Source organism: Lepus europaeus, chromosome 19, assembly GCF_033115175.1.
Source record: "Lepus europaeus isolate LE1 chromosome 19, mLepTim1.pri, whole genome shotgun sequence".
NCBI lineage: Eukaryota > Metazoa > Chordata > Mammalia > Lagomorpha > Leporidae > Lepus > Lepus europaeus.
In genome coordinates this window covers 19156351-19183165 of record NC_084845.1, presented here as the reverse complement: position 1 = coordinate 19183165, position 26815 = coordinate 19156351, and the positions used below count along the sequence as shown (strand labels likewise).

General features: G+C 55.9%; 1 protein-coding gene across 2 annotated transcripts in view; it reads right to left on the bottom strand.

The window, feature by feature from the left end:
* Positions 1-11161: 11161 nt before the first annotated feature.
* The window catches only part of TSHZ3 (teashirt zinc finger homeobox 3), a 72485-nt gene continuing 56831 nt past the window's right edge, over positions 11162-26815 (bottom strand). Inside the window, exon 2 of one of the 2 annotated variants that reach the window (XM_062177173.1) lies at positions 11162-16004. In XM_062177173.1, the coding sequence (XP_062033157.1) occupies positions 12781-16004 (3224 nt within the window). In that variant the 3' untranslated portion in view covers positions 11162-12780. Of the gene's footprint in view, positions 16017-26815 lie in introns of both variants that reach the window. The other variant, XM_062177172.1, reaches the window with a different exon arrangement.

Below are 26815 nucleotides of genomic sequence, written 5' to 3'. Positions count from 1 at the left end.
AAAAGTCAAGCCTTTTTCGGATGTCTTTACTAGGCAGATAGGTTTTCGGCGTAGGTCTGTGCTTTTTGTTTGTCGATTGCATTTGCATTTTGAAGTTCACTTTGTAAAAAATGTGTGTGTGTGTGTGAACGCACGTGTGTGTGTGGTGGAGAAATTATTTAAATGGTTCTTTTTTATCCCTGTTTCTTGAAAATCTTATCTTTAAATAATCTATATCCTCAATTTTATTTATGCCATAAACTGTTCCTATATTTTAATGGTCTGTTTGCTTTAAAAGGGGTTGTTGGTTTTAATAGCTCAGTTACTATCTTTGTAAACTAAACTCCTTCTGACGAAATTTGAGCAGATCATGTCAGCCTGTGTGTGGAAGGCACATTCCAACCCCCGAAAAGGAAATTTAAGCCAAATAAATGCGCTGCCCAAATTAAAATACATAAAATGAATAGTTAACTCGGACAAGGGCTGATGGACTGAGCAGCTGGGCTGTGGACGTGTGGGTGTTGGGAGAGGCTTCGAGGTAGGGCCCTGGGAGGGAAAACCCAAATGGAGTCAACTTCTCAGAGTCCCTTTTGCCACTCTCAACACTGATTACAGTTCTGGCACAAAAGTCCCAGGCCAGCAGAGCTGGGCAGGACAGATGCCCTGGGGAAGGGTGGCGCGAGGACGGCTTCTCCCAGAATCCGTAGATGACTCACAATTGCAGCTCCTGAGCCCTGGCCATGGCTTGTGGGGTGTGGGAGTGGGGGTCCCTCACCCACTGTCTTGGGGAGACAGGGACTGGCAACTCACCCCCACATTCTCAAGGTCATTGTGCCCACTTGGGTCTATTACAATCCATGCGGATGCTGGCACCCACTTTAAGACAGGTTGTTTCTGTGGAGGAAGACGTTTGTGTGCCCACACAAAGCGGCGGCAGGGAGCAGGGACCGTGGGCACACGAGCAAAGATATCTAAGGCAGGAGTAAGGCTGCCTGAGGTTGGCGTCCACCGCCTTCTACCCACTGCTCATGACTGCCCCCAGCAGCCAGTGTGAGGAGCAGGGAAAGGCACAAAGAACTCCTGAGCACTCCCTGGGTACTCGCTCCCTGGCTGGTGGGGCCAGGAGAGTGGGGGGGTATCCATGCTGCTGGTTACAAGATATGCCCTGTGCCAAGTGTGGGACTTCCTGTGGGAGGGACTTCCTGTGTGTGCAGCCACTTCCTACCTGATGTCATTTTATGCAGGGGTCAAGAGAGGGGTGGAAGTGGGACCCTGCACGCAGCTGCCAAGTCTACACATCTGGGAGCTCCTGTACGTCCTCCCACACGTAGTCTCCCCCGCCCCCTTAGCCAATCTCCTGTTTTTTAGCCAGCAATGAGGCAATTAATGAGCTGTACAGAAGCCCTACGTTATCTCTCCAACTAGATGGGTAATAAACACATCAATAAGTAAATAATTAAATAACTAAATAAAATAAAACGGATGAGTGAGGCACGCGGTCCCCCTAGGAGAAGAAGCCCAGGGTAGGAGGAACGGGGCGGGAGGCTTCAAGCCCGGACCTCAGCATCACCTTGGGCTTGTCACTCCTCCGGGCTGAGCTCTCTCCTGCTGGGTCAGACACCACCTCAAGAAATGCACAGGGCAGTGCCCAGAGCAGGATGGGGATGTGCCTGGTTGCCGGCAGCAGCGCGGCAGGTGCCACCTGTGCCTCCTCTTCTCCCCTGGCCGTCACCATGGCACCTGCGCAAACACTAGCTGCAGCCAGCTCTGTGGTTGTAGCACACATTCTGCCCATGCACGGTGCAGGGGAGGGGGTGGTGGAGGGGGAGCGGCAGCATTCTGCCTATGTCAGATAGGACTTACCTGCCAGGTGGATCCTTACCTGCCTTACCCTCCGATTGGTCGCCGTCCTCCCAGGCTTCCAGGGGACCGAGTCCCAGCTGCCCGCTGTGGCAACCTTCATGTGGGGAGAATGGTTCCTTTCCTTTCCTGTCCTACTCTCCCCTGCTGCCTGAGCTTTCTACAGTCACCTATCCCAGCAGCTACCTACGCTTAAATCCTCCTCTCTTGGGGCCGGCGCCGTGGCTCACTTGGTTAATTCTCTGCCTGCAGCACCAGCATCCCATATGGATGCCGGGTTCTAGTCCAGGTTGCTCCTCTTCCAGTCGAGCTCTCTGCTGTGGCCAGGGTAGGCAGTGGAAGATGGCCCAAGTGCTTGGGCGCCTGCACCCGCGCGGGAGACCAGGAGGAAGCACCTGGCTCCTGGCTTCGGATCGGCGTAGCTCCAGCCATGGTGGCCATCTGGGGGGCGAACCAACGGAAAGAAGACCTTTCTCTCTGTCTCTCCCTCTCACTGTCTATACTATTCCCGAAGGAGTCCAGCCTCCAGGAAAGTTAAGGAGCGGAGGGGATGGAGTACCCCCTCTCCCAGAGAGAGAATGTTCTACACACAACGGGCAGCTCCTACTCAGCTCTGGCCACATAGGAAGGTGGCAGCTGGAGATGCCAGAAATCTGACCGCTGTCCTGAATCTCCCTCCCAATTCCCCAAATTTGGAGCTGAACGAAAGTTCTGATGATGCTGTTTTATCAAGTGGGGTGAGTCAAAGCAAACAAATCCACAGGTCACGTTCAGCCCCACACGCTGCATTTTGCAGCCTGTGCCAGGTGAAGATTCTCTGTGCGAATCGGGTGCCAGAGGGGCTAAGAGATGGAGGTCCCTCTTTCTAGTGAATTCTGGTCTGCAGCCATGCCGGGGCCTAGGAAGAGAGGACACGAAGGACCTGCAGCCACTGGGCAGAGAGGCCCGTTCTGTCCTGAGGATTTCCCAGCGATGCTATAAGGAGGGAGCAGCCAGAGTTCCCAGGGGAAGCACTGCCCACTCCATGCACCATGGGCCATGCTGGTGGAGGCAGTCCCACCCCACCAGAGAGCCTAGTCGTGGAGGCCAGTGGGAACCTCACGGCCTTGTTCCCCAAAGGAGTCTCCCAGTGATCCCTGGAAAACTGACCACCTTCAGAAATTCACACTGTGGCTCATCCTCCAGTTGGTAAACCAAGCCCAGATGTCACCCAAGATGCCCAGAGGAATACAAGCCCCTGGGTCTCCCCCACTGGGACCCTGGGCGTCCAGCTTGAACCGGACCGGGGGGCAGAGAGGCCTGCTGCTTTGGACCTGGAAGCAGGTAGGCGTGGCTGAACTTGTGACTAGAAGCATAGTGATTGGCCCGGGAATGGGGACAGGACCCAGTGAGACCCCTGCCCAGGGCTCTGGCACTGAGCGCCCAGATGCAGCTGAGCCTGAAGCCACTATTCCCAGACTTCAGCAACATGAACCCAGACTCCTTTTGGGGTTGAAGCCCTGAGCCAATCCCTGCTGATTGCATGTGGAAGAGCATCTCTGCCAGTGCCCAGAGCCTGCACAGGGCAGGGCGTCCTCCGAGTTCCAAGTTCCGGAAGGCAGTAGCTGGTTAACCGGGACCCAGCACAGAGGCCTGCAGGTGCACTTCAGAGTCCCACCCACCCCCCCTCATCCCCCAGGCCACCTGCCGTCTGGCCCTAAGCAAATGGACGAAGGTGGCTGCACGCACTCTGTCCCGAGGAGAGGGTCTGCACTTCTCGAAAAGAGCTGCAGCCAAGAAGCTATGGCGTCAAGTCCTGGGGAAGCCCTGGGTGTGGGGCCCTGCACCCGACCAGCACTGGTCACAGCTCAGGGTGTTTTGCTCAGGGTGTGATGGGCACACCACTGGTCTCCAGTCAGGCAGCCGAGCACAGCAGGAGTTCCCTGGGGCCTGCCCTGCTTGTGACCTCAGGCCTTACTCGTCCTTCAAGGTCAAGGTCTGGCTTCACCCTGACCAATCAGTCAACCACTCCCAGCCAGGCCACATCCAGGTTCAGGGTCTGAGCCTCGTTGTCTCACTCTTTGCTTTCTGCTTAATCTCCTTTTTTTTTTTTAAAGATTTATTTGAAAGTCAGAGTTACAGAGAGGCAGAGACAGAGAGAGAGGAGAGGTTCTCCATCCACTGGTCCACTCCCCAAATGGCTGCAATGGCCAGAGCTGGGCTGATCCAAAGCCAGGAGCCAGGAGCTCCCTCTGGGTCTCCCACATGGGTGCAGGGGCCCAAGCACCCAGGCCATCTTCTACTACTTTCCCAGGCCACAGCAGAGAGCTGGATCGAAAGTGGAACAGTGGGGACTCGAACCAGCCTCCAATGGGATGCCAGCACTGCAGGTGGTGGCTCTACACGCTACACCACAGCGTCAGCCCTCCAATCTCCTTAATCATCTATTCATCATGATCGGTTTTATATCTACGTGTTCCCCTCTCCAGCTTGAATCCAGTCCCAGCAGAGGCCACAACCAGGGCTTAGGCATTTTCTTTCTTGTCCCAGCAGTGAGCACAGGTGAGGGGGCGCTGCTCTCAGCCTCCACAGGTGACAGCTAGCCCTCACCTGGGAGGTGTACAGTGTCCGAGGAGACCTGCCCATGCCCACCCCACACACAGGCACACACGCACACACGCACACACACGGACATCTCGGGCACACTGAGCCGCTGGGATCCGACCTCAACACAGTTAGGTGCCCGCGTCAGCAACAGCCCCTGCTGCCTCGTGGTCTGCAGAGACAAAGCACCCTGAAGCCTCTGCCGGGTCCCCTTCTCTGGGAGTCCAGAGGCCCTGCCCCGCTTCCCCTCACTTGTCCCAGCGTGTGTCATCAGGCCCCGCCCCCTTCCAGCATTTTCTTCTGCTGCCCCCACTGCATGCTACTCCTGGTGGGAAGAGAGGGGCCTGCAGCTCCCCCAAGCCTGGGCCCGACTCATGCCCAGCCTTCCACCCACATGGTCTGTTCTTCTCTTGGAATGCAGGCATTTAAGGGTAAGGGGCAAGGGATTTCCGGAACCAAAGAAGCAGCAGAATCCCGGAGCCTGCTATCCTTGGGGTTCATTTCTCCAGGTGCCCATGACCTTGCTGATCACGTGACTATTGACCAGACATGAGCAGGCCATGATGGGAGGTCAGGGGAGGCCGGTGGCAGGTGACCCAGTCAGAGGGCAGGCAGAGGGGGTTCCTCAGGCCTGGCTCAACCCACCCCACACAGCACTGGCACACTACACCCAGGAGACTCCGGGGTGCCAGGGAGCCCATGGTGTGACGGGAGACCCAAGTTCTGGTCTCTTTTGGCAACACAAGGGCCACAGGTCAAACTCCTCCCAGCACCATGTCCTCCTGGAGGGAGGGGACTGAATGTCTGGAAGGCAGATCCCCAGGGTTATGTTCAGCCTCTGTGTGGTTAACACTCCTGTAGACAGAGGCCAGTGGACACGGGGAGGACTGGGGCAGGCCACTGCTCCCCACTGGGTCTCACCTTACCAATGAGCCCCACCGAATCCCAGCCCGGGCCCCTCCCAGGAAGACTGGGGAGACACAAGAAGACACTGGGTGAACACGGATCTGGGGGCCCCGCAGAAAGCACATCACAGCCTCACTGCATGGGTGGAGGACGATACAGGGGGACACCCTTGCTTGCTGGGGTGGATGTCAGCTGGCACCGCAGGACCACCCTTCCTGCTGGAGGGAGGGGCTCTGAGTCACCTTGATGGCACCCAGCCCAACAACTCTGTCCACTGTGGGGAGAGCTCCCAGACCCCAGCTCCACAGGCACAGTCCCCTAGCAGAGCTGAAGGCGAGAGCCCGCCCGTGCAGCCTCAAGCCTCGGCGGCCATGGCCAGCGGGCTCTGGGCACCGCAGGCCCGCCTCCTCTCTCTTTGCCCAAGCCCTGTCTCCTTCTTTTGGAAGGCTGTCACGGCAGCTCTTCAAAGCCATTTGACTGGGTTGGAGCGCATCACACTGTCACCGACTCAGTTTTCATTAGGCGGCTGCTTCTCTGTTAGCCTAGCCAAGCAGAAGAACTCAAACACATGCACAAATTAAATCGACATCCAAACTCCACCAATATACAAAGCAATTTAAATGATATTCATTAGAGCGATGACAAGCCCTGATGAGGCTTTCAGGAGCCGGCCCTTCAGCTTCTGCCGACTCGGTGCACGGTCACTGAGGCGGAACCCCGGCCGCGGCACCTCCGTTTTTTTTTTTTTTTTTTTTTTTTTTTTAAGCTAAGAAACTGACTCCTTCCTGGTGCACCTAGTCCTTCCTCCCGACTCTCTCAGCCCAAGCTGACCCAGCCCTGCTGCTGTGCAGACACAGGTGTAGCCGTGAACTTGAGAGCCGCATAAAGGAAAATACAGCCACTCTCTCTCTCTCTTTTTTTTCCATAAATGCTCCAATTAAAGCAGATTTCAGTTTCTCGTAATTTCATTTCACTTGGCCAGGGAGATCTCTAACTCACAATTATGACGATCATAAATGTGTCCTGGAATCCTGCTGGGGGGGGGGGGCAGCGGACTGGAAGTGAAAAGTTGAAACGTAGTAATTTTTAAAATGCAACCTCCCCTCCCCCCAAGTTTAAGAAGTCATTTCCAAGGTCCCATTTATATATTTTAAATTTTATAAAGAGGGTAGGGGACAGCCACCCTGGGGCTGCCTGGGACTGTGGAGGAGGGGGCGAGGGGGCTGGGTCCTCAGGGGTGTCAAGCAGAGGACTCCCAGGGCCCATGCGTCCGGGGTTGGGGAGACAAGGATTAAGAAGAGCCTCCAGGTCCTTGGGCAAGGAGACCAGTCCAGGGATGGCCAGATTCAGCCCCGGTCATGGCCACAGCCGTCAGCTCTTTGGGATTTGGGCTTTGCAGTCCAGATAACACCCACATCGGGGAGAAGGCTCAGCAAGTCCTCCATTGATGCCTGCACTTTTGTTTAATATTCTAGGCTCAAGGTTAATTATGGGTGTCCTTGGCCTTGATCAGGGGTATTGGCAGTGTGAGAATGTTGCCTGGCCCTCCCTACAAGCAAGAGAAGGGTCCTTAGAAACACCCCTGGATTGCAAACACCCTTCCGTCATGAAGGCATGGGCTCTTAGGAAACTGCTTTGTCACTTGCTGTGACAATGGGTGGGGCCAGCAGGGTGGCTGCTGGCCACCTATGTGTGGCTGCTGACATGGCCGGTAGGACCAAAGAGCTTACTTCACATTTGAATAGGCACCCACGGCTAGTGTCTACTGTTTTGGAGAGCCCGGGTTAGACAGGAAGTAACGGTGCATCCCGATTCTCAGCGCCCGAGTTAGCTAATTGCGGATGATGTTCATCTCTGCAACAGGGTCACCTTGCTTCTCGTCAGTACCAGCAACGGTGATTTATTGAGACCCTATCAGTACACAGCGTTATCCAAAGGTGGAGGGAGGGCCGTTGCTCCAATCCTGTCATTAGAGTGTCATTTTGAAAACACCTGGCTTCTTTGAACACGGTGGGGACACTGACACCCAAATGCTGCCGAGTCTCCCCAGGCTGCTAACTTTGATGGGAGCCCCTGCTCAGGTCCAGAGCGGGAATCTGGCCGAGTCACCCCTAGACTGTCTGAAGCCTCCCTGGGCCATCATGGCAAATCTAGCATCTTGGCAGGGCAGGGAAACCGATCCCTGATCCCAAGGCACGTGGGGACGGATGCCTTTGCAACCGCCAACTGCCAAAGCCAGCCAGTTGCAGGGCTCACTGGCCTTTTATGGTCCTCGGCAGAGGTGCTGCCTGCCGCATCCTTGGGGACAGAAAAATGCCGCGGTGAGCCAAACAGCATCTCCCTCTGGCTTGTGGGAAATTCAATGGATAGTGAGGAAAATAAGCCACCGCCCGGAAACAAAACCCTGTGTCTGAGGGCGGCTCTGCACCAACCCTGGGAACCCAGCCATGGGCAGCATTGCGGCCACTGCCACGCACACAGGAAGGTGGGGTTCTGTCACACGGCAGCTCTCCTCCCTGGGAGCTTAACGCCGAGACACAGAGCCGGAGCTCCATCCCCACCAGTGAGCCTGCTTCTGCAGCTAACTATAGCGGATTTCGCAAAGGTGGCACTGCGTGGGAGCAGCCGCCGCCTGCTTATCTTTTCCATGTTTGCCGAGGTCAGCTGGAGGCTGCAGAGCTTCAACCGGCACAGGGTCCCACGGGGAGCGCATTCCCAGGTTTCCTTTGCCAAAGATGACACGCGCTCCCTAATAAATCCCCAGGGAGAGAGAAGGTTAGCGTTTCTATTACCAAAAGAATATCTGGCAGAGTAAAAATGGTAATTTCTCCATTAGCTGAAAGGATAATAGCTATTATTTTAAAGTTAAAGTATTTATTATTAAAGAGCAGTGTTGGGGGGGGTGGTGTGTTTTCACTTTTACGATTGCCTCCGATAATACAACACGATAAAATGTGATTGCAATTTTCCAATCTCAAAAGAACTGCACAGATGAACTTGAGAAAGAAAAAGAAAATCCTTTTTATTTATTTATTTATTGGATGACTTGGAAGTCTCGGGAGATGATCGCTTTAGCACCGGGTTGCTCAGCGCTGCTCCTGTGCCGTGAGCACTCTCGGCTTCTGCGTGAAGGACTCTGCTCTTTCCACAGGGGCAGCCGGAGGCTCATTTGCCTCTATTCCGTGGGCAAGTCTGTGAAACTGCAGGCAACCAGGGGTTGGGGCGGTGAAGCCCACCCAGCTCGGGTGGTGTGAACCAGACACAGGGGATCCTTCGGGGATGCGGTGACCGCTGGGCAGGCCCCCCAGGACACCTGCGCCCCGGGGGCCGGAGGAGAAACCCCTGTTTAGGAGTTATCGAGATATTTTCTTTTTTTTTTTTTTCCTTCTGCAGAATGGAAGCGAAACGGAGACCGGGCCCTCTTCATAACCAATCCTCTCTAACATACATGTAAGATTTTGGTTAATTATAGAATTCTTGCTGCCTAAAACTTAAAGATACATCACTGATATTTCTGCTAGATGTTGACTGCAGCGAATTGCTAAGATGTGGCATATTGATTTCTTGTTGTGAAGTGAGCTGTTCAAGCTCCATTTAAGATTTTCATCTTGCATGTAGCCCTGAGCGAATCATAGCACCATAAATTAGTTAAATTGCACATTTATCACCAATGTTATTTTAAGATACTGCCTAAATGTGATGCCTGCGAGATATACAGTAGAGCTGCAACCAGCGCAGGCTTGGGTGGGGTGAGGTCGGGGTCACCTACACACCTGTGATGAAAACCTCCCTCCCTCACCTGGCAACACCCCCAGCCCCCTCCCCGGACTCACATGCACCCAACCCGGATGACCCACTCCTTCCTCCACTGTCTCTGTCCATGTCAAACCGTGGAACTTGCGCCTGACTACAACAGACATGGAAGGCGGCTCTGGAGCTTCCTCTTTGGCTTCTGAGAAGTCAGGGCCACTCTGGGCTATGGCAGGGCAGGCTCTTCCAGGTGGTGGCCCACTCGCTAGCTAGGTGAGGATATGGTGACCTCAGGAGAAAATGGCCCTGGGTATTCCAGGGAGGGTAAGGGCTGCACCAGCCCCATCCTCCTGCTGCGTGATTTAGAGAATTATCACTGTGCCAAGATGAGGTTTGCATTCATGGCTGGAGTCTTCCACTGCCCAGCTGCTGTGTCCTTGGAGGCAAAAATTAATTCCTGGGCCCTGCTTTCAAAGGGACAGTCCTTTCCTGGCCCTAAGCCCAAGGTTGGTGGCAGGAGCCATCACTGGCTACCAACCTCGGACCATAAATCCACACTTCCAATTCGGCAGCTGGAAAGCCCCGAAGATGATCCCGGGAGACGGAGATGGGCAGAGTGCGGAGTCCTTCTCCCAAACCCTGGAGAGGGGGGCTTGCGCTATCGCCCGTACAAATCCCATCTCCCTTCAAGCCGCATGGGCCCTGGTGGTGACGGAAGTGTTGTCAGTTTAATCTGTTAGATGCAGGACTTTGGATTCTAATAAACCGATGCTATATTTAACCTGTGAAAAATCCCAGAGTGGAAATCTGGGCTCCAGGATGTGAAGACGCGGAAGGCATAGAAGGGAGGGTGTCTCTGTCCCCCAGGTTCCTGGGGGGCGGGGAGGGGGGGAGCCGGTCTCCCAGGGAAATCTAGGTATCCCTCGGCTCCTCCCAGGTGAAGGCCAGCAGGGAAAAGACTGCTGGGCTAGGGGACAGCGCTGGCCACAGAGGAGCCGGCTGCTTCCCCACCGCCCGCCCCGTCCCCAGGGCCCACGTGGATGCCGGCACCGCCAGGCAGGCACGGAGCTGGTGCGGCACTCGCTGTGAGCCAAGAGTCCATTTTAAGCCACAAGCGAGGCTCTCTAAAAACTCAGCGGAGAGGGCCGGGATGCCTGGAGAGGAGAGAGGAGACGGGAAAATCCGGACTCATCTTGACAAAAAGGGGCGGGGCCGGCGGCAAACCGTGGGCGTGTTGCCGAAGATCCCTGAAAGGGCTTAATTTACATGTTTAATAAAAGAGTGCGTTATTTTTTTTCTTTTTTAAAGTTGAGGTGTTTTATGTCTTACACGGATGTAATATATCTCTCATTTGTATAATTCTAGGTTGGGAAGAGAGGATTCCGCATAACTGCAGGAGTAGTTTGAATACAGTAATAAAGGTATTTTACAATTTTACATGATGTTCCCGGCGTAGCCTTGGCATGATTTGCCAGGGCCAATAAACGCCTGTGATTATCATATAAATGCTCTCCCCCGCCTCTCGTGGCTGGGTTCGCTTTTCCTCCTGTAGGGCACCCCCCACCACCACCCCAACCTCCTTATCTTGCTGCTCTGGCACCGGAGAGCAAGCCAGAGGACCCCCAGTCTGAGCCAGGCTTGGCTGTGGTTTCTGCTGTTTGAACATCCTGAATCCACAGGGGGTCCCACCCTGAGCTTTCTTCCTCCCGAAAAAGCACATGGAGCGGAAGCCCAGACCCCAGGGTGGGGCGGGAGGGGGGTGCCTACCTGGGTCATGCCACATGTGACCAGAAGCTCTGGTTTCCAGCATCGTCTGTATCGGAGGATCAGGCTCCCGTCTTCTTTTGCTTACTTTTTTTTTTTAAATTCTCGGGGGCCGGTTGTGCTCCAGCCTCCTCCGAGTGATGGCTCCCTGCTCTCCCTGCACCAAAGTTCACTGCAACTCCCCTGATTTACGTGCAACTTCCGACTGCCAGCACCTGGCAGACACAGCAACCAACTCAGTCATAAACAGATCGCATACAATTTAATTTTAATGTGCTCGTTAGTCGTAGCACATTTCAGACATAATTGTGAACGCAACACAAAATTATAGCAAAAAGACAATTTTAATGCTGCCGTAGAAAAAAGGGTTATATGAAGAGTCATTGTCAACAACAAAACAGGGCACAGAGTGTGTTACGATGCCTGTGCTGTTCACATGCCAATATTTTATACATAGGTTCTGGGATGGTGTCAGCTGTCAGTTACTTCTGCAAATTAACTGCCAGAAATGGAGAGGAACAGAATCACTTGGAGAGCCGGTAACCACGGGTTACCTTTCATAAGCCTAAAGATAAAGCTGCAGCGTGGGATCTTGGGAGAATAATTAGGAAGAACAAAACAGAAAGTTACCGATTGAAATAAAAAGGCATCCTTCAGGACGGAACGGCAACCGAGAAGGCTTATAAATAAGTGAGAGAGGCTGTAGCAGAGGACGCCTTGTGAGTTTTAAGCCAAGTAGTACAGTACAAACATTTTAAAGGCTTCATCAATGTTTAGGAAATACAGTACAAGTTCTTTTTGTGTTTGTGTTTTTTTTTTTTTTGTTCCTTTTTTTTCTTTTCAAATAGACTTAACCCTTTGAGCGCTGAGTTTGTTTTGAGTGTTCTTTGATTTCTAATAAATACCTTTAAAAATCGTGTGCAAAACAGTTAGGATGCCTGCCAGCGATGTACTTGCCGGCGTCGCCTGTTCAGACTGCTCGGGACAGATGATCATCTGATGCTAATAAATATGTATAATTTAAACATGAACTTCTATCAATATAAATGTACTGTATAGCAAAACAAACAATCATACTTTGCTTTCAGATAATGTTTCTGTATACTTTATAAATGCTATCTGTGGTATCTTCTGTATAATTTACAATGTTTGCATGTAAAAAAAAAAAACGGAACAAAACAAAACCCATAGACCTTAAAAAAAAAAAAAAAAGGAAAAAGGCATATACACTATACAGAGGCACAGCTTATGCCCAGAGCATAGCAGGGTACATAAAACACTGTTGCTATAAATGCAAGAAAAAAAGGTCATTTAACCACAATCACATTTTCCATAAGAGAGTCGGAAATCTATACAATATATACATCTATGTTTCAATGTGAAAATAATATTCTTTTAAATTTCAAGGCGTGTTATACCCCTGCAGACCTGCATAAACGGAGGTTCATATTATTACAACTAAGCTGGTAAGGAGTTTTAAAAAACAGAGCTTCATACATTAGTATTCTTTCATTTTATTTTTTAACCAAATTAATGCAAAAGTGCTTCAAAGTACTCGGAAGGGCTGAAGATGAAAGGGTGCGAAACGCCAGCACACTCGGGTCTCGTGGCGAAAAGTGTGCCCGATTTCCTTATAAATGCTTAATTCCACTGTCTGTTAATGCATGCAGCTTGAAGCATCGGGGAGGGATACTCACAACTAAATCCCATTTACACAAAGTTCCAAACACTTACCACTGCGTCTTAACCTTCATATGGGAACCAGGAACAGCAGCTGCCGCTACTGCACCTCTACGGAAACACCGTACGTAACAGTTCTACAAAAACCAGCCCAGCCCAGAGCGCTGGTTCCCCCGCAGCGGAGACCAGCCCCCGAGCCGAGAGCAAGACAGAGGGGGGCCTTAAGGTGCCTTCGACAGGTTTCCCTCAGAGCAAACGCTACTGCTTCTCCAGCTCAGACACGTACAGGAGGTGGTCCTCGGGCGACTTCCCGTGCGTTTTGCTAAGGTGGAGTTTCACGGCGTGCTTGCTGGCAAAGGTCCGATTACAGAGCTTGCACTGATACGAGGTCCCCAGGTCCTCCTCCGGGGAGGACGTCACCAGTTTTTCTGACGGCGACTTGGTTTGTGCTAACTGATTGCTAATCTGTTCCGTGGAGAGTTTGGACAAGTCCCGGAGCCGGAAGCCCAGGTGCGACTCCAGGTGGCTGATGTACGTGGAGGGAGTCCTGATTTGGGAGGCGCAGTCGTTACAAAAGAACACGGGGTGGCCGGTGTCCAAGTTTTTGAGGAACTTTGTTCCACCTGTCCTTCGGAGCTGGTACTTCACGTTGGCCAGCCAGTGGCTGATGGTGGTCATGGAGAGCCCGGTGAACCGGGAGATGTGCATCCGCTCCTGCGGGCTCAGGTCGGACATGATGTACTTGCCCTCCGACGTCTGCCGCAGGCTGGCGGCGAACTGGGCCTGGAGGATGAGCAGGTGCTGCGGGTTCCAGTTGGACTGGCGGCCCTTCCTCTTCTGTGCCGGCGTGGCCTCCTCGGCCTCCTCCAGGGCCGTCCCGTCGGTGTCGGACTTCTCGGAGAGGCTGGACGGGGTGGAGGACTTGGACGTGTGGCTCTCGGTCAGGTTCTTGAGCATGTCGGAGATGTCGGACAGGGCGTTCTCGCGCAGTGGCGAGCTGGACATGAAAGACACGACCGCGGACGTCTTGGCCGCCGCGGTCGCCGTGGAGGAGGCAGTGGCCGGGGCTGTGGACGTGGGGGACAGGAGCACGGACCCCAGCGGGCAGCCCTTGTCGCCCTTGCCCTTGGTCAAGTCTATGGGCTGGTCGTTGCTCACGTGGTAGAAGTAGCGGTCCAGGGGGTCAGCCTTCTTGGCCTGCAGGGGCGGCGGCGTGGCCACAGCCGCCTTCTCGGCCAGGCTGTTGCTCATCTTAAAGAGCATGCTCATGGGGTCCAGGGCGGGCAGGGAGGGCTTGGCGGCCTTGCCCAGGTGAATGTTCATCACGGACTGCAGGGCGCTCAGCGGGTTCACGAAGGGCTGCTCAGGCGGGTGGTCCGTGATGATGGCGGTGCTGGCGCTCAGGCCGCCGGCCAGGGGCTGCCCCAGCGCCTTGCCGTTCTCCACGGGCTCCGCCGCTGCCGCCGCGGGGCTGCCCTCCTTGGCCCCGTCCCGTGGGGGGCTGGGGCTGCCCTCCTGGCTCTTGAAGCCGCCCTCGCCGGTCGCCTCCACCTTGATGGGCTCGCTGAGCTCACTGCTGCACGGTGAAGGCGTGGCCCGCTTGGGCGGCGACAGCTTCCCCTCGGGCTCCTTCATCTTCTCCTCCACCTTGGCGACCTTCTCGCTGACCTTCTTCACCAGCTCCTCCATGGCGTGAAAGTTGGTCTTGGGCATGGGGGAGGTCTGGCTGCTGGGCGGGGAGACCAGGGTCTGGCTCTTGGTGGGGGACACGAGCTCGCTGTTGCCGAACATGGGCTTCAGGGGCGCGCTCTTGCCCGCCGAGCCCAGGGACAGCTTCATCATGTTGGGGAGCTGGTAGGCGGCGTGGATGCTGGGGTAGCCGCCCCAGCTCGGGGTGCCATTCTGGGCCTTGTTGATGGCGGACGTCACGGTATTCTCCAGGGACTTCAGGATGTCCAGCCCCCCCTTGGGACTCTCTTCCAAGTCGTTCTCGGTCAAGTAGTGGTACTTGGAAGAGATGTCGTACTTCTCCTCGTCCTCACTCGGCTTCTCCTTCTCCTTGGGCTTCTCCTCGGTGACCGCCTTCTCCTTGTCCACCTCCTTCTTCACCTCCACCACAGTCAGCTTCGGGGAGACGCTGGCAGGGGTACCAGAGGGGGACGTGAACGTGGTGGCCGCCAGGGGCACCGACTGCACCTTCTCGTCCAGCAGCGTGGCGACGGCAGGCGTGGCAGGCGACTCCATGATGGGCTTGCCCTTCTTCATGGCCGAGTTGGTGACCTTGATGAAGTGGCCCGTGACCATCATGTGGGCTGTGAGCTCCTGCAGCGTGTCGTGCGAGCTCCCGCACTCCATGCACTTGAGGATCTGCGACTTGCGCGCCTCGAAGTGCCACGCGTAGCTGGCTCCGTTCTGGTGGCCGTAGCGGTTATTTGGCGTGATGTAGGGGTTGGAGTTTTTCTGCAGTGCGTCGTTGGCGTCCGCCAGGGTGGCTTTGGGGGTCCCGCCCGTGGAGTCCGGCGAGCTGGGGACCTCGAGTTCCAGCGGAGCCTTCTTGCGGGTGGCGGCGGCGGCGGCAGCGGGGATGATTTTGGTGGCGACGGGCGTGACGGGTTCCTTCAGAGGCACTTTTTGGTAGTGTTTCGTTTTGATCATGTGAACGCTCAGGTCCTGCAGGGACTCGAAGGAGTGGCCACAGTACATGCACTTCAACACCTTCTGGGCGTCTTCCTTGCCTTCCATCTCCAGCAAGGAGCGCTTGCGAGGCTTGGACCAGCGCTTGGGGTTGTTGTTGTCGGTCTCGTGGTTGTCGTCGCGGTAGTGGCCCGTCTCGTTCATGTGCACCGTGAGCTCCACCAGCGTGTCGTAGGCGGCGCTACAGTCCTTGCAGCGGAACTTGCTGGCCCCGGTGAAGATGGAGCCGTAGAGCTTGCTGCTCTGCCGGTACAGCTGCACGGTGCTAAAGAGGCTGGGCTCGGGCAGCATGCGGCTCTGCGACACCTGCTGCAGGGTCTTGGCCATGGCGCTCTGGTGCCAGTCGAAGCTGCCGCTGCCGCAGCTGCTGCTACTGCTGCTGCTGCTGCTGCTGCTCCCGTTGTTCTTCTCCGAGGAGGGCTGGTGCAGGCTGAGGTTGAGGTTGGACCAGTAGGAGTTGGAGAGGAAGTTGTTGTACACGGCCTTCATCTGCTCCAGGCTGTCGGACACAGTCGTGTCCTCCAGGGGCGCCGGGACCTCCTTGGTCTCCTCTTCGTTCTTGACCGAGCCGCTCTCGAAGTCGGCCATTCGGTCGCTGGTCTCGCTGATGTGCGACTCGCTGTCCAGGTCGTGGCTGGAGAACTCGGCGGCCGGGGAGTCCTGGTAGCTGGGGCAGGTCTTGCTGAGCTCCTTTTCCGGGCACGGGTATTTGGCCGCCGGCTCGCCATCTGCTGGGTGCTCGTCCGCTTCTAGGTCTTCGTCCACCAGGGCAGCTGCCTTGAGTTCATCTGAAACATAGGCTGCCGTGATTAACAGGTGGGAGAGCCGGGCCGGCCGGGCAGCACGGAGAGAAGAGAAGGGGGCAGGAGGAGAGAAAGGAGAGAAAGCATTAGCAAGGCGGGGGCTCTCGCCTCGCACATGCGTGCTCGGCTCTCGGGAGCACACCGCGACCTGGGCGGGCACAGTTATTCGTAAAACTAAATAGTTAAAATGTGGTGTTTCTTCGGAGCAAAAAGAAAAAAAAAAATCTGCTCTTCAAACATAATTTGCCACCTTATTCTTCTCAAGGGGCAACAGCTTGAAATTAAAACTAAATTTGAAATTAATGAAGCACATTCTGGAGGTGGCATTCATTTCTAAAGTAATAAATTACTTGTATCAACCTCCGAGACAGCAGTTCCTGTCTGTCAATTAATATGTCTTATGCTTCTCCTACCCCTAATGCATTTCTTAACAGACAGATTCACAATTTAAATTAAGCAAGCATTTTTTACTCATTCCATTTTTGAGGCTCAATCTTTAATAAATACAAAGCACAAAAACATCAATAAAATGTGTACCCAGGAAAAACAAAGTACATCAGTCGCAGTCAATGGAAACAGCAGGTTCTGTGGCTTTTGCTTTCTTACTCTTCCTTTCTTCTGGAAAAGCAAGTCTTATCAAAAAGCTTAGCTAAGTTTCCCGCCAGGAGTTGAGCGCTGGTTGGTTCCGGCTGGGAGGGAAGACCCTGCCCCCTGGCCCGTGCCCCACACGTGCGCTCCACGTACAGACTTATGTCAGAACAAGTTCAGCAAAATTGGTATGCGATGCTCATGCCTGCTGTATAAACATATACAAGACCTTCCGGTGGACCTTACAAATGTCAAAGTGTTTGCTCTTTAGGCTACTTTGTCAATATTTACTCAGTAGCAGCTTCACGGGCATCCAACAGGGATCTCGTCTTTCTGGAGGCGAGGGAACTGGGGACACAAAGCCAGCTTGCATTCCCCGGGCAGGTGGCGGGTGGGGCAGGCCAGGCAGCCGCGGGCTCTAGAACAGGTTCGGTGAGAGACTCGGAGCACCGTGGACATGCGTGTGGACAGAACAGAGTGATTCCCCCCCAAACACACTCCTTTATGTTTAGGAACTGGGGTTCCTCCTCACTGGAGCTCAGCACACACCCACCGCCACCCCGGGAGTGGCCAGCCCGTGGGGAGCGGACAACCTCAAGTCCCCAGGGAAGAGGAAGGCAGGGACTTTCTCTGGCAGCTGCTAATCCCTGCTTGCTTCAGGGCCCGGGGCAGGTGCAGCAGATGCCGCAGTGCTCGCTCAAGGCTGATTTTTTTTTCCCCCTGATAAAGTTCTCAGAAAAGGAAAGGGAGCTTTGTTTGAGAAATTCACGCCACTAACTTTAAAGAGTGGCACCATGTTGAGTTACATCAGGATAAAACAAACAAATAAAAGCAGGGAAACGATTCCCTTGAAGCCAAACATATTGCCCCCCACCCCGCCACTTCTTCTAGGTCAAGGGTGATCCCTTCTTTTTTTTTTTTTTTTTAACCCTGTTATTTGTAGAGCGAGATGGTGAAATCTTTTATACACTGGTTCACTCTCCAAATGGCTGCAATAGCTAGGGCTGGGTCAGGCTGAAGCCAAGAGCCAGGAACTCAGTCTGGGTCTCCCGTGCGGATGGCAGGGGCCCAGGTACTTGAGCCATCATCCGCCGCTTTCCCAGGCACGTTAGCAGGGAGCTGTGTTGCAAGTGGAGCAGCGGGGGGCTGTAACAGGTGCTCATGTGGGATGCTGGAGTTGCAGGAGGAGGTTTAACCACAACACTGGCCCCTGTCACTTCCTTCCCAAGCAGCGCAACTTCTGAGATGCAAGCTGTGGTGGGAGCAGGGTCCCAAGCACACACATGAGCTTAGGGAGAGGGGCACTTTTGAGCCTATGAAAACCACAACACATCTGAACCACGGAACATTCTTCCTGGATGATCAAAGCCAAGGGCTTAGCTCTGGTCAGCCGAGGTGTGAAGTGTCATGGTGAACCTGCAGTTTGGGGCCACGCAGTGAGAGATGACAAAATCAAGTGGCAAACGCTCTGTGCTCAAGGCCAGGGACCTAACAGTGGCAGCCAAGGCGGGCTACGCTGCTGGCCACAGGAAGAAGGCAAAAGTGCGTGCTGGACGAGGGACAGGAGACGCAAACAGCAGTAAAGGAAGACTTGGAGCCATCTCTCACTGCCTTCCTCGGCCAGTGGCACCTTCCAGTTACCTGCAGGGGAGGCAGTGTGCCTGCTCGGACCTGTCCTGGGTTCAGCACTGGGAGTCCTGCACCCGCCCTGTGCAACCTGGAGGCCAGGCGGCCATCCTGGCTGGGGGACACGCAGCACGACCGGGCGTGCCTGCCACACTCTTGTAGCCCTGGGCTGGCTCCAGTGACACAGCCCACAGTCTGCGGAAACACACCGGGGCCCAGTGTTCCCATGGAAGGGGCGCCACTGCCAATAACGAGTCTGGGACAGGAGGAGGAGGGATCACGGGCTGTGTCCCTGCCCTTGTGTAGACAGGGGTAGAAGTGTAAGCCCCATGGCCCCTACAGATGTCCAGCACACAGCCACTAGCACAGTGCTCTTGGGGGATTCAGACCAGGAGGGAGACAGCCCCATGACACAGCACATACCAGGGGCCAACTGTGGCACGCAGGCTCCCAGCTGAGAGGGAAAAGCTGGCAGCTTTGCCAACCTGTCACTCAGGAGCGGTGTGGCTCCACAAGGCCAAGGCCCCTCCCACGCATCACAGCCCCACCCCTCACAACGGAAGAAGTGCGGCAGGCTGTCCAGGGCACCCCACAGACTGGACTGGCTCCCGTGGTGGGCCGGCCCCCAACACACTCCAGTATGCTTTCTAACCTGCATGGCAACATCAGAAGGCCAGCGGTCTGATGACCGAGGGGACAAGGAAATCGAAAGCAAAACAAGGCGGGAAAGTGAACTTGGAGGGCCAAGGCCAGGCCCAGGTACTGAGAAGACCGGGTCTCACCCATGTCCCACCCTTGGCCTGGTCCTAGTTCCCGGGAGCCGCAGAAGACACTGACGCCTGCAGTGATGGCCCCTCACTAGACCCAGTGGTGAGAAATACATCCTCAGGCTAGGCCCCGCCCTACCTCCCAGCCATGCCCCCCCACACATAAAAGTGCAGGGCAAGGCACTACCTCCTCCGAGGTCTGCTCTGACAGCTGCACGCAAAGGGAAAAGGCTCAGAGCGGCAGCGGGGATGCAGCAGGTGCACCCTCCTCCCTCCGGGCCTCTGTTTCCCTCCAAGCCCTGGGGTGATGACTGCTCTGGATTCCCCATCATCTCGTGGCTGTCCAGAGGCAAGGTGAAGCACTGACGCTTACACTTGCTCGCTCTGCTTCCGTCCGTGCAAGCTCTGGCTCCTCCTCGGCACCCAGCGATCAAGACTTTCCCTGGGGCCCGGTGCATCCCATTCTGCCTGCAATGCCAGCATCCCATATGGCCGACGGTTCGGGTCCCGGCTGCTCCACTACCCATCCAGCTCTCTGCTAGCGGCCTGGAAGAAGTGGAGGATGGCCCAAGGGTTTGGGCCCCTTCCACCCACGTGTGAGACCTGGAAGAAGCTTCTGGGTCCTGGCTCCTGATTGGCCCAGCCTTGGCTGTTGCAGCCATCTGGGGAGATCTTCAAGTACATGAAAGATTTTCTCTCTGGCTCTCCCTTTCTGACTCTCTGTAACTCTGACTTTCAAATAAATAAATGAATCTTAAAAAAATTTAAAAAAAAATACTTTCCCTGGTCCTGCCTCTCCAGGATTCAGCCTAACCTGCAAACTCCCCTTCGGGCTTGGGGGAAAACTTCCAGACATGGAGATGGTTAATGCTGTGGGTCAGGCACAGAGGGAGGGGAGACTGGGGGCTTCTGGTTGCTGTGTAGACAGCAAGAGGTCAGCTCAGAGGTGGAGGGTATTGGGGAGAACCCTTCCCCCACCCACGCTGGTCATCTGAGGGACAGTGGCAGGCAGGGTCCACTGTGTGGACTGGACAACGAACCCTGCTTGGCTTTGGGAAGTTGTGCAACTGCTTGGACAGTTTCTGGCATCTGTTGTTGCTATTAAACTTCCCCCACATCCATGCCCAGATCCTCCAAAGGCAAGGGCCTTGCACACAGTAGGTCAGCCACAGGCATTCAGAAAGAGGTCAGTGGATGTCACTTCCTGTAGTACGGTGTGGGCAATGGTCCCCTCCCAGGCTGGCCTGGCCCAGGAAGCCACCAGTATCTCCCACTCCCTCCACAACCCATGCCAAACCTCTAGCCCCAGGTCCCTCCGCACAGGCTCTAGGCAGTGGCTTCTGGGGTGGTTTGAAAACACCTACATGGTCAGGCCGCATCCCTGCCCCCAGAGAACCAACTCAGTGACTCCCAAGTAGGCCCAGAACACCATGCAAATGCCTCACACAGCTCTTGCTCCCCTCCAGGGCTCTCAGCTCCCCGACGGTGCCCAGCTCTGCCCAGCGGCCTCCACTGCTGGAAACCCAGAGACACAGTCACGGAAGGGGCAGGACGGACCTGCCGTCCCCAGGCCACAGGAGGATGTCACTCCTGGCAGTGGGCTTCCCGGATGCTAGCGCTTGTCTCCTTAGCAGATGGAGCACGTCACCTGCATAGAGCCCAAGGTTCCAGCAATATCTGCGTGAGCGGAACAGCTCCCGGGCAGCATCCGGTGCCTTCACTGTCTGGCCCACGGAGGTCACTCGGCAGGTACCCACGGCAAGGGATGAACAAACCAAGAAGCTTCATGGATGCCATCTTCAAATCTCTTAAAAGAGTTGTCATGCCGGCGCTGCGGCTCACTAGGCTAATCCTCCGCCTTGCGGCGCCGGCACACCGGGTTCTAGTTCCGGTCGGGGCACCGATCCTGTCCCGGTTGCCCCTCTTCCAGGCCAGCTCTCTGCTGTGGCCAGGGAGTGCAGTGGAGGATGGCCCAAGTCCTTGGGCCCTGCACCCCATGGGAGACCAGGAGAAGCACCTGGCTCCTGCCATCGGATCAGCGCGGTGCGCCGGCCGCAGCGCGCTACCGCAGCAGCCATTGGAGGGTGAACCAACGGCAAAAAGGAAGACCTTTCTCTCTGTCTCTCTCTCACTGTCCACTCTGCCTGTCAAAAAAAAAAAAAAAGAGTTGTCAAGGGCACTGGCACTGTGGCCTAGTAAGTTAAGGCTCCACCTGCAGCGTCAGCGCCGATTTGAGTCCAGGCTGCTCCACTTCCGATCCGGTTCTCTGCTATGGCCTGGGAAAGCAGTGAAGGATGGCCCAAGTCCTTGGGCCCCTGAACCCAGTTGGGAGACCTGGAAGAAGCTGTTGGATCCTGGCTTTGGATCAGCACAGCTCTGGCTGTTTTGGCCATTCGAGGAATGAACTAGCAGATAGAAGATCTCTCTCTCTCTCTCTCTCTCTCTCTCTCTCTCTCTCTCTCTCTCTTTGTCTGTAAATAACTCTACCTCTCAAGTAAATAAAATCTTTAAAAATAAAACAAAATAAATAAATAAATAAGCCGTTAAAACATTACAAATGGATCCAGATCCCAGCCAGCCCCAGAGCCAAGAGAGGTGCTGGGATGAGTCCTTCCTGGGTCCATTCACTCGGAGTGCACTGGTATTTTCCATGGGGTCACTTCACCAGGAAGGGTCTCTAGGATGCATGGGGTGGGATGCAGAACCTAGACCACACCAGAGGGTAACAGCAGCCTGACTGGTGCACTCCTCCCAGGGAAACCGCCCCAGCTGTGGCCCCTCCCCATAGTCAAGAATGCAGGAGCATCACTGTTCTCTATGGCAAGTATGATGGCAACCTGGGCGGCCACTACCTGTGAAGGAGGTCACAGAACACACAGGAGCAAGCAGAGACCAGCAGGTGCGGGCCAGGCGGTGGGGCCCTGCAGGCCATCTTCCCCAAGTGGCTGGGTTAAAAAAGCCCTTCTCCAAGGTGGGAGGAGCTGTGGCACCTGCTTCCCTACCTTCCCTGCCCCGCAAACCAGAAACAGCAAGTGCCTAGAGCAGCAAGGCAGCAGATCTCTTGAGAGCTGAGGGTCAAGGACACCTTGCCAGACAAGTGCATCACCTGAGAAACTTGGCTGAGCACAGCCAAATGGGGGTCGTAGGGGGAGACGCAAGCTCACGAGAAAGCAAAGTCCCTCAAGCTTACACAAGCCTCCTGAAGATGCCACAGCCCAACACCTGGGAGGAACAAAAGACCCTGCCCAACTGGTACAGGAGTATCAACCACTCCCACAGTCGTTGCCTCTTAATGGTTGGGGGAGGTGGCTAGGTGAGCTGCTTTGCAGGCAAGGAAACTGGAGTCGGACAAGGTACACACACCACCTGTGCTTGGCAGCCAGCTCTGTCCCAGGCCCTCTTCTGGGCACGCTGGGAGGAATCTGTGCAGGTGGAAGGGGGATCTGACTCCAAAGGCCCTTGTATTTTATTATTTTTAAAAATAGATCTTCCATCTGCTGCTTCATTCCCTCAAACAGCCACAATTCAGACAGAGCTGGATCAGACCAATGCCAAGAGCCAGGAGCTGGTCTTCCAGTCTCCCACCTGGATGCAGGGGCCCAAGCACTTGGGTTATCTTCCACTGCTTTCTCTGGCACACCAGCAGGGAGCTGGACTGGAAGAGGAGCAGCCAGGACTTGAACCAGCCCATGTGGGATGCCAGTGCCACAGGCACTGTGGCGCCACAGACAGCGTCCTGTCTGCGGACTCCCCGGTGGGACCTCACACCTGTCCCTGGGAGGCTCCTGCACTGTAGACGATGGATGTGTCCAGGAGTGAAGTGCTGGCCCACTGAGGCCATCAGAAGATTGGGAAGCAGGGGCTCTTTCATTAATATTTATTATCATCATTAACTAAACTCAACCACTAGGTACAAAGAAATTAATACGCTTCATATAAACATAAAACAGCAAGCTAGGGCATAATGGAATTCATTCCTGGGCAAGAGGGAATTTCTTGATCGCACTGCTACCAAAGGCGGACACAAAGCACCCGTGTGAAACTGTGAGGGACACCGGGGATATGGGGGGAGGTGGGAAGGTGAGGCTGAGCCATGCTCCCCGGAGCAGTTTCAAAGCGGACTGTCTTGGGCCCTTGGGCGTTGTCTGGGCTGAAACACAGCTGCTGAAATTATAAGCTCGGGGGATGCTTGGCTACTGGCGCTCACTCCCTTTCTCCACGTCTGCCCAGGACGGACATCCCAGGAGGGGCCCCCACCTGTGACTGTCACCATCCTCATGGTGGCCCCTGTGCTGCGAGGGAGGGAGAGGCCGGAAGGAGGGGAGGAGAGGAAGCAAAGGTGCCACGGAAGAAGGTGGGGGGCTTGAAAAGGGTGAGGAACACCTGGGAGAAGGGAGCAGGGAGGAAGAAAGATGGGGAGCAGTGGGAAAGGCCTTAGGCCCGTGGTTGGGGAGTGGGGGGAGGGGAGACCGGAAACCAGGAGTGGCAATGATGGAGGAGAGGAGACGAGGAAGAAAGAATCTTTGGATGGAGATTGGAGCGCTGGCACAGAGGCAGCCATGAGGGGGCCGCCAGGGTGGCCGGGGGAACAGAGGCATGCTGGGAGATGCTCTTGGTAGCTCCAAGGTGGGGGACTCCAGGTCTTTCCCCCGCCTCCCCTGAGGACTCCAATTTTCAAATGACGCACAGTGAATGTTTTTAAAAGAACAAGTTAACCAGCTGAAGGGTGATCAAAAAGAAAGTGGACTGCTCAGCCATGGCGGAGTAGAGAGAGGCTGCGCCTGCTCCGAGGTGACTATACCCATCCTGGGCCCAGGAGAAGTGGCCTCAGAGCCCAGGCTGGCCCCGGCCAGCCTCCCAGGACCCACACTCACGCTGGACTTGTCCAGGAGACATGCCTGCAAGCGGAGACGGCTGCTGGCTCTGCGGCCAGGCTCACGTGCCCAGGCTGTGTGCAGACCTTCCTCCTGCCTTCTTCATGGCGGGGGGCTGTCCTGTGCCCCCACCCCCATTGCTGCAGAAGGTGCTTGGACAAAGACACTGCCAAAGTGCTCAGGAGGTGCCCAGACCCTTCCGAACACCTCCCTGAACCCTCACACCTGGTCCCACAGCAACACTGAACTCCAGGGCACAGGGGGAGGAGCAGCCCGTAGCGCAGCCCATGAGGGAGGCTGCCGCCCCCTCCTCCCCGCCCCACCCTCAGGACCTGCTTCTGTGCTGCAGGTTTTCTGGGGAGGGGGTGAGGTGCCACAGACAGCAGCACCTCCTGGCTCTGAGCTCCCACAGTGCACAGTGTGGCAGATGTGGCCATGGCCCTGACTGCTGCTCCAAGTTCTTTCCCCAGCGATGGGAGGGAGGGGGCGGGGCCACCATCAGCCCCACCCACCTCGCAGGCGCCCATCCTCACCCAGGACTGATCCAGAGCAAATGCGAAAGGTCTTTTCCAGGTCACAGGGATGCTCTGCATCGGGAGGTGGGGTCACGTGACTGCCTCTGGGCTCAGCCTACCTCTGGTAAAGGTCTCTGAGTCTCCCAGACTCTCCACAAGGAAGGAGGCCTGCAGGGGTGACAGCTGCCCCCAGGGGCTCCTCCCTGTGGATGTGGGCTCTGGAAAAGGCAGAAAGTGAGAGAGGAGGAGGAGGAGGGGGGAGAGGAGGAGGAGGGAATCCAAGGGCAGGGAAAGGAAGCAGAAGGGACCTTCAGGTCACCCAAGCAAGTTAACAGTCTCGAGCCAGCACGGGCTGCCCAGAAGCAGTCGGGGACTGCGCCCGGCCCCACGCCGCTGCTCCACCACTCCACTGCTTGCACCTGACCCAGGGTTCTCCAGTGCCCACCATCGGGGGGCGGGGGAGGGCCGAGGGCCAGCAGCATGGTGTCGGCTGGAGACGACACCTCGGACACTCGCCCCCCACTGGCTGCCAGGGTCCCCCCCCTCCCCGGCAGTGAGTTGCGGCAGGCTCCTCCCCAAGTCATTGTCCTCTGTCTCAGGAAAGGGACTCAGAGTTCCACCTAAGCCTCCAGAAAGTTCCACCTGTGTCTTTCCTGGTTCTGGGAAATCAGGACGGACTGATGCATTCCCTTTGCGGAGGCACAGGGAGGCCTGCACCCTGAGGGCTGCGCCAGCACAGGGCACTCTGCCGTGTGACCGCTGCATGTCTCGCGTGACAGGCAGGGCTCCCGTGTAAGGGCGCCAGAGCTGCAGCGTCTGCCTCGCCTGGCAGGGGCCTAGAGCTCTCTGCAGATGCTGTCCTTTGGCATCTCAGAGGAAGCCACTGCTCACCTCCCCCCAACACCCTGACCCCAGACTCTGCCCTGGAAGGTGTAGGAGGCAGCACCAGGCAGGGCGCTCAGACCTGGGTCCCACAGCCACACATTCGCCCTCCAGGCAGCCCCAGTACCCCGCTGCTGAGCAGCCCCTGGCGAAGGGGAAATCGAGACAGAGGTTCGAGCTCCTGGCTCCTGATGTGGAGAGGGCTAGGAGCAGCAGCGCTGGGGTGGGTGGGGGGCTTCCTCCTAGTGCCAGGAGAATGAAGAGAGGCCCTGGAAGGGATGGAGGGGGCGGCGTCTCAGTTAAACACACCCTGGGTGAGACCAAGGCATTGGATTACAAGTTGGGCCTCAGACAGAGAAAATGGGTACAGGAGAAGAATGGTTCATGCCCAGCGCCCAGGAGATGAAGTTCAGCAGAGAACACAGATCTTCCCCCTACCATCCACCTGGAAGCCTGGAGCTAGCAAGAAGCTGTCTAGGACGACTCAGGTCAACAGCCCCTGGGGACACAGGGGAACGGCATCCTTGGATGGCACCGGGGTCACCCTGGCATCCTTGCTGGGCACGGGACTCTGCAGGCATCAAGAGGGTATCCAAGGCCCACAGGGGCTAGAAGGGCATGGTGTGGCCCTGGGGGAGGGGATGTGACCGAAGTTCTCACAGCCAGACGCTCTCCCAGGGGTGACAAGCTGCCCCGCACTCATGGTGTCTCCCACTAGCAAGGTCAAGAATAGGAATTCTGTATATGCTAATTTGATGTCATGTGCAAGGTGAATGCTTGCTCAGTTGGGTTATCACTTAAGAAAGCCAAGATCCTTTGGTGCCAGGGAAAGCACGGCACAAGCAGTGTGGTGTGGGAGGCGGCATCACAGCCACAGCGGCCAGGGCTTGGCCAGGCCCCAAGAGGCGGTGGCTGCTCCTCTGGGGAACCCAGGACATAGCCTGGCCTGATCTGAAGGCTGCACCCTGCACAAGTCCTGCTCCCGGGAGGCTAGGAGCCTCTCTCCTGAAGCCAGGCTGGTGGCTTCCACCATCAGGCCGAGAAAGACACTGCCCGAGGCTTCTCCCTTGGCATTTTCGCTGCAATGGAAGGACCCCATTCTGCCATCTCAGCAGCCTCCAACCAGGACAATCTTCCCTCCCGCCCTTTCCGTCACTCCCAGCCTGGCAGGGATGCCTCAGACAGGGAGGAGGCCAAAGAGACAGGAGCCCGTCCAGGACCACAGGGGGAGGCAGCTTCCACGTCTCCCAGACGCCGCGTGCCCAGCTGCTTCTGGAGAGTCTGCACTGCTATCTTTGGGCACCGGTCCCAGTGCAACGACAAACAAATGTTATCAGGGACACATTGCACACGACAAAAGCAACCGTGTCCGACAATCTTCCCACAGAGTCCATAAACGCTCAGTTCCGGGTCCATCCGAGTCACCTGGGTCCTTAGCTTCGAGCACACGTGCATCATTGGCCCCAAATTGGACGTCCACAGCGGCTGTGTCCACACGGTGTGTCCGCAGGAGTGCTTCCTTGTGGAAGTGACCTTAACCCAGG